Source organism: Nematolebias whitei, chromosome 17, assembly GCF_014905685.2.
Source record: "Nematolebias whitei isolate Nwh7 chromosome 17, NemWhi1, whole genome shotgun sequence".
Lineage (NCBI taxonomy): Eukaryota > Metazoa > Chordata > Actinopteri > Cyprinodontiformes > Rivulidae > Nematolebias > Nematolebias whitei.
The window spans coordinates 14,084,561-14,092,312 of record NC_056514.1 but is presented as its reverse complement, the minus strand read 5'-3'; the positions used below and the strand labels follow the sequence as shown (position 1 = coordinate 14,092,312).

Genomic DNA, 7,752 nt, shown 5'->3' with positions numbered 1-7,752 from the left:
ATTCTGAACAATGTTTCTAAACTCTAAATGCTCTAAAAGAGCACAGAATGTCATGATTTCGGCTCTCTGACTCAGCTGCTCTTTGCCACCTGCAAGCGCTCTAGGCCATGCCCACTTCTCCACTCTGCACAGAGAATAGCTGATCAGCTGCAGGAGGAAGCTATTTCTGCAGCTGTGGGCTGCACAAATGTGCAGCAGGTGCTAAATAATTCATTTAAAATAAAAATTCCATGCCAATCAATCAGCTCATCCATCAATCAGCCATTATGTGTAGTGTCCTATTTTATTTTGAAAAAACGTGATAGATCGAGACCGTGATAAATGAATCGTGAAGTAGCGAGGGACTACTTTATACACTAAACACTAATAATGTAAAGCAATATGACATAACAACAGCAGCCCGAACATGAGTCTGTGGTGAGTAGATGGGTATGAATGAATACAGCAGCATGAGATCAGCATCATGAGATAATCAGCAGCATGAGCTCAGCAGCATGAGATAATCAGCAGCATGAGCATCTGTTGCTGCTGTTGCACTTGAATTTTCCATCCGTGGGACAATAAAGGCTGTTTCTATTCTATTCTATTCTATTCTATTCTATTCTATTCTATTCTATTATATTATATTATATTATATTATATTATATTATATGAGATCAGCAGCACATTTCACCTATTAAAGTGTCATTACAGTGATTTTTTTCCACAGTGATGATTCTGGTTAGATATTCATGAGTCTAACAGCCTCAGGGTAGAAGCTGTTCCTCAGTCTAGTGGTTCTACACTTAATGCTCCTCAACCTCCTTCCTGAGGGGAGCGGGGCAAAAAGTGTGTGTGCTGGGTGAGTGGGGTCCTTCATGATGCAGGTGGCCCTCTTCCTGCATGTGGAGGTGTAAATGTCTGTGATGGTGGGGAGGCTGACTCCAACAGTCTTCTGTGCAGCCTTCACCACTCTCTGCAAAGCTTTTCTTTCTGCAGCTGTGCAGCCTCCATGCCACACGTTGATGCTGGAGCACAGGATGCTCTCCACTGCACACCTGTAGGATCATCACGCTGCTCTGAGATGGTCCTAACTAAAGATTTTCCCTTCAGCATGCTGCTCAATTCGTTCACTAGTAGAGCTGTTTCCCCTCAGCAAGAAAGTCAAAGGTTCAAATCCCAGCGGGGGGGCTTTCTGGGTGGAGTTTGCATGTTCTGTCTGTGCTGCGTGGGTTTTCTCCAGGTACTCCAGTTTCCTCCGACAGACCAAAAACATGTATGTTAGACTGGTTGGTAACTCTAAATTGTCCCTAGGTGAGAGAGAGAGAGAGTGAGTGAATGGTTGTTTGTCTCATTTGTCTCTATGTGTCCCTGTGATGGACTGGAGACCTGTCCATCACAGGGACATCACATCGTCATTTGATCCGGTGACCTTCTCACTCAGAGGCAGCAGCTCTACCCACTGAGCCACCTTACTTATTTTTCAGTTTCAGGTTATTTCCGTGACCTTTGTGTGATTTCTTTCTTGAACAAAACACTTCAACAAAGTTTGGACTTTGTTTTTTTTAGTGGAATTTGCTGTGGGGGGGGGGGTTGTAGACCTGCGTTTGGATCAGAACCATTTTAGAACCTGGCAAAGACCAGATCATTTTTTTTATCATGTCCTGATGTGTAAAAGCCTCCAACAGTGGAATTACTTTGTTCTTAACAGCATAAGAAAATGAAATGAGCCTGTTCATGAAACCAGGACCTGTAACCCTGCAGCTCAGCTGTGTTGTGTGCTCTTCAGGCACGGCCAGGGGCTCTATATGTACAGTGAGACTGGAGCAAAGTTCAGAGGGACCTGGGTGAACGGAGCCATGGAGTCAGCAGGAGAGTACATCTACAGCAACTGCAGATATCACGGCAACTTTACCAACAACAGTGTAAGAAACAACAAAGTCCATGCTCAATAATCCAGGTATACAATCCAACATTTTTCAGTCAGGTCATCTGGACAGATTCTTTTTTGTGTTGAAACATTTCACCTTCGATCCAGAAGGCTTCATCAGTCAAGGAAACACACAACACAAAACTGATTCTTCCCCCAACAGCTTACTCCAAAGTGGAACAAACCAGTTATGTTGGTGCTAAGATGGTCTCTTTGCCACGCCCCCTCCTCCATTGCCGGCCCTCTTCCTTGTTGACAGTCGTGTCAAACTGGTTGAAAACAACAAAGTCCATGCTCAATAATCCAGGTATACAATCAGTTATCAGTTAGGTATACATCAGTTTTGTGTTGTGTGTTTCCTTGACTGATGAAGCCTTCTGGATGGAAGGCGAAACGTTTCAACACACAAAAAAGAAACTGTCCAGATGACCTGACTGAAAAATGTTGGAGTGTAAGAAACACTTCCTGTCTGTGGGCTTGAAGGTGTGGAAACGATCCACGCCGTTAATCCATGACATCATAGCAGACTCTGTGGCACAAACTGTGGCAGCTGCATTCTTCCTGTGGGAGTTTGACAAACTAATCCTAACGAGTCGTTTCAACCTGAGATATGATCGTTGGTGATGGAGCTCGTCTTGTGTTCTGCAGCCTCTGGGTCCGGGCAGGTACGTGTTTGACCTCAGCTGTGAGCAGCACGGTGAATACGTCCCATCAGAGCAGGTAACTCAACATCGTTCTTTAAATGATAAACTGCGTCTCAGCTTTGAATGAAAAAAACAACAACAACTCAAACTGTGTGAAGAAATGAGAGTGAGGAGTGACAATAAAACTCATAGAGTCTGCGCTGAGCTGCAGCTGCTCAGCGGAGAGCAGAACCCTGAGAACGTTCTAGAGAGGGAACTGTCTCACCTGAGGGGCTCAGAGGAGGTGCTGCTGAGGATGATGATGCTGAGTGTGGAGCATGTTCTGTCACACTGTTTCCTGCTTCCTCTCTCCCAGTTTGGACGTTTTGCTTCATGCACATGATGACAGTGGCCATCTTATCTGTAGTTACTGACGTTCTGCGTGTCTGCGTATTGTTGTGCTGCAGTCGGGTCAACGTTGGTCCAAGAGTCTCCTTCTGTTCTGTTTTAGGGTGCTGAAGGGGAGTGGGAGGAGTCGGCCTCCCCTGGTGACCCCAAGTGGATTCCTAACTGCCTCAGCGGCCCGAGACCTGCCTGACTCACAGAAAACGCTGCATCATCAATACGCTTCCTTTAGTTTACAGTGAACAAGTATCTTCAATTTAAGGTGATAATAGCACATTTTGGATTATAATTTAACTGTTGATTTTGTTTTCTTGTTCTAAAACTAATATAAAGTGTTATTGTGCCTTCTTCACTTCTGTTTACATTTTTTCTTTTTTCTTTGATGTGTTTAGGTTTAAACATGTACGCATTATTTTAATTCATCAGAAACTTTTCTTCAATTTAAAAAAAATCTCTTTGAATTGCTCTGCGTTCATTTAGAAAAACAGAAAATGTTGTTTGTCAAACTTTACTGAACATAAACAAAAATAAAAACAAACAAACAGACTTTTAGAAAATGTTTGTTCTGCATTTCAGGACCACATGTCCCATCTCAATAAGTCACAAAAGTAAAGGGTTATGAATAATAATAATAATAATAATAATAATAATAATAACTGAATGTAAATCTGATCTCAATGTAAAATGTATGTTTTCTTTTGTTGGAATGAAGGAAGAGTCTTTATATAAAATGAAAACAAACAAACTCAAGTTAAAGTCAAGTTGTGTTTATTTGTCATGTGCAGGTTAACACAGGGTTAACAGTACAATGAAATGTTTAGGATGAGAAGAACTGATTTGACTCGCTAAAAAAATCAAAGATTAAACCAACAAGAAATACTAAAATCCTGCAATAAGGGTACACAAATAAAAGTACCAAAAAGTGAAAAAGTAATTATAATATTTACAATGTCCTAAAGAGAGACGTTGAGCAACACGTTAGAATATAATGGTGAAGCAGGATGAATTTGAATGAATAAGTATTTCAAGGATAAGCTAAAATGCACATGATCTAAAATTAATCCTTTTGAACCAAGATTTGAAAATGTACAAAAATTAAAAATCAAACATTACTGCACATGATTTTATTGCTGCAACTTCAGCACAAATAAAATGTGTTTTTTTCCTCTGTATTGTCAAAATCACACAATCGCAAAACATTTTATCATCATTTAATAAACATTTTTAATCACTGTACATTGTATATTCAAACTTGAACATCTTTTTAGTTTAAGTTAATAAGTTTTATATGAAATATAAATAAAAATATTTTATGAAAAGTAAAGAATATGTTGTGGGGGGGGATCATTTATTAATTACATAAGTTTATACTCTGTGGTAACAAAATACAATATACATTTATGAACGTGTTATTTTATTTCAGACTAGCAGCAGCTTTCAGTGAGTGAGGTGGTCATTTTGTACCTTATTTCCAAGGACGCAGCGACCGGAAGTCATTTTTATGTCTTATTTTGAAGGACGCTGTGACCGGAAGTCATTTTTGTGTCTTACTTTGAACGTTACAATAACCGGAAGTTCTTTCGTCCGCGCTGTAACACCGGTTCCGGTGTCACAGTGTTTACATCTATGGCGTCCATGATGTCAGAGGCTTCGGCTCTGGTGTTTTAATCGTTTTTAAAGAACCAGCTGAACTCGAGTCATTTAGAAACTAAAACCGGAAATGGACCGGCGTCCTACAGAACCTCCGCTGTTTACGTTCGGTGTGATAGCTGACATCCAGTACGCTGATATCGACGATGGGTACAACTACACCCGAACCAACCGGCGGTACTACCGGACCAGCCTGCAGCTGCTGAAAAAGGCCCAGAAAAGTTGGTCCGAGTCGGAGCCGAAACCGGACTTTGTTCTTCAGCTGGGTGACGTCATCGACGGCTTGAACGTGGCTCGCGGAGCCTCGGACCGGGCCCTGGACAAGGTCCTGGCCGAGCTCAGCTCCGGTCCCGGTCCGGTCCATCACGTGTGGGGAAACCACGAGCTGTATAACTTCAGCAGGAGCGCGCTGATGCTTTCACGGCTCAACAGTAAAGTTCTGGCTGACCAGAGTCCGACCGGAACCCCGGCTCGCTCAGACATCTACGCCTACCAGTTCTGCCCTGTCCCGGGGTTCAGGTTCGTCATCATGGACTCTTACGATGTGGGCCTGCTGGGTCGAGAGGAGTCCTCCGAACAGTACCAGGAGGCCAAGACTCTGATCCAAAGGTACAACAAGAACCAGGACCTCAACTGTCCTCCAGGTTCGTCATTGATTGGACGTTCATTCATTCATGTATTAATGATAATTAATTAATTAATTAATATTATATAATGATATATGATCATGATATACAGTCTGCTTCTATGGTCCAGTCTTGACCCTGACAGGTGGGAGACTCTAATCTGGAGTCAGAACCAGTTCAGAACTCTGACCCGTATGTTTCAGACTCGGAGGACCAGGGTCGGTTTACGATGTTCAACGGTGGTTTCAGTCCGGATCAGCTGGACTGGCTGGACTCGGTTCTGTCCTCAGCTGATGGGAACCAGGAGAAAGTCACGTTAGTCAGTAAGTCCAACCTCATCATGCTGAGACCCTCCTGAGACCCAGTGTCCTCATGAGGACACTGTTTTCTGATGAAATTTAGTTTTTAGTTATTGGGACCTTCTGACCCCAGTTTGCAAAGAAACGTATAAAATACAAAAATAAACTTACAGTCCTCATATGATGACATCATTTGTTTTCTAAAACTACTTCCTGTGACAGAGTCTAGTTATTATTTAACTTGGTACCTTGCAGAAAGAGAAAAGCTCTGCAGATGTTGTCTCACACCAGTCATTGCTGGTTAATAATAAAGTTTCCAGTCAGAAACAGAGTTAAAGGATCCCAGTCAGACCAGTTGAAACAATAGACGTTATTTCATAAACGACTAAAAAACGGAGACGGTAAAAATACTGTAAGCTGTTTATTTGTACTTTTTTAATTATTTTTTTATTAAAGACACAGATGTTGCCATTTTATTTATGCTGCAGTGCATTCTGGGTGAATTACCAGACGGGTTGTGTTGTTTTGCATCTTCCTTTTCAGCTTGAACGAACATAATCTGAAGTTCAGACCTTCAAGCTCGATGCCAGACACTAATGATGACGTTGGCTCCAGAGTTAATGAATTAAACAGAACATCTCGTCTGATTGTTCTGACACAATATTCTGCATAAGGATCAATAGAAAATAAAACTTTATGGTCTTGACTTCTTGTGTTCTGGTCTCCAACCGATCTACATCTCCCCAGAATACACTGCACCAGTAAATTAATGTCGTCCGACGGTGACAAATGTAATAAAAATATATACTTTCTGCGAATAATTAGGAGTTTTAACAGCAGCTTCTAGTAGAACAGACACGTTAAGAGCGACGTGTGCACGTAGTCTGATGACGTTTTATTTTCCCGGTCCAGGTCACCTCCCGGTCCACCCGTACACCACGGACTCCGTTTGTCTGGCGTGGAACTTCGAGGAGCTCCTGGCCATCATCCGCTCCCACAGCAGCGTCGTGTGCTACATGGCGGGACACGTCCACGACGGCGCGTATCACCAGGACGAGAGCACCAGGGTGCACCACCTGACGATGGACGGGGTGATCGAGACGCCCCCTCACAGCGCCGCCTTCTGCACCGTCTCCGTCTACTCGGACCGGATGGTTCTGAAGGGGAGTGGGAGGGTAATGGATCGAGTCTTCCTGTTCTGATGGGACCCAGCGTGCAGTTAAACCCAGAGAACCTTTACAGGTCACGTTCCATGTCCTTCCTGAACGGTGTGGATGGAAACTTTACGTCTGAATCATTGAGGTTCTGAAGAATTCAGGGATTTGAAGTCACTTTACTGGAAGATTTCTTCTATTTTTAGCACACACACAAAAAAAAAAGAAATATGGAGAAAATACTCTTTAGGTGCAATTTATATGAAGATTTGTGGCACTTAGCTTTTGGCTATTATTACAGTGTGTTAAAAATTAACATTTTCCATTATACAGGAAATATATAAATGCAAGAATGTTTAGTTTCTAGTGAAATTGCTGCATTCTTCTTGAACATAAAGTCTAATATTTTGACTTTGGCTCTTGGAGAACATTGTGTTCATTTTGTAGTGCTGCTATAAGTTCAAAGTTGATTTAAATACGCAGTAAATCACTGAGAGGACTCGGAGTAATAAAACCTTCATGTCACCTGCAACAAACACTTCAGTTCCAGTTGGAGCTGTTCTTTCCCTATGATGCGTTCAGGTTACGTAGGAACATTTCCCACCTGCTTTCTGAATGTGCTTTTAAATAGTGTAATTATTTATTTTCTTGCTTTCTTATGGACTCTGCCCACTCCACTCCATGGGCGAAAATATAAAACCTACCAGAACTGAGCAGCAGAGCCATCGCAGCACTTGATGTAAACAAACAAATGATGAAGTTGTAAAACAGATTAAAGCCCAACTTCCATAAAATATTATTCTGTTATATTTTTATTTTATTACAATATTCTTTCACATTACTGTATCGCCCAAAAAAAGTTACTTGAATCTAAATGTCATGTATTTACCAGTTTTAGGGTCTCTACCACATATTTAAAGCAGTTAGTTGAAGCATTAATCAGCAGTTGTTCAATTTTATGTTTAAGTGTGTGACTGAGAGCAAACACTAAATTGATCCAGACTTTTCTAAAAAACTATTAAATCCTCAATTTTTATCTATCAACAGCCAGAGCCGTGCCCCTGCATGGGCAATGAAGAAAGTCCT

The 7,752-nt window shown here is 41.7% G+C and overlaps 2 protein-coding genes across 6 annotated transcripts in view; one reads left to right on the top strand and one right to left on the bottom strand.

The window, feature by feature from the left end:
* gas7b (growth arrest-specific 7b) overlaps positions 1-7,752 on the bottom strand; it is a 142,354-nt gene that overhangs the window by 119,475 nt on the left and 15,127 nt on the right. The window lies entirely within an intron of this gene.
* On the top strand, positions 4,647-7,011 carry adprm (ADP-ribose/CDP-alcohol diphosphatase, manganese-dependent). Of its 5 annotated transcripts, none has more exons than XM_037691188.1 (3): positions 4,647-5,231; positions 5,417-5,536; positions 6,425-7,011. In XM_037691188.1, exons 1-3 carry the CDS (start codon positions 4,658-4,660, stop codon positions 6,712-6,714), a joined length of 984 nt encoding a protein of 327 aa, XP_037547116.1. In that variant the 5' UTR covers positions 4,647-4,657; the 3' UTR covers positions 6,715-7,011. The 5 variants fall into 5 exon arrangements, with proteins under 5 accessions (XP_037547116.1, XP_037547115.1, XP_037547117.1 ...); XM_037691187.1 differs by having other exon boundaries at positions 5,390-5,536; XM_037691189.1 differs by having other exon boundaries at positions 4,647-5,249.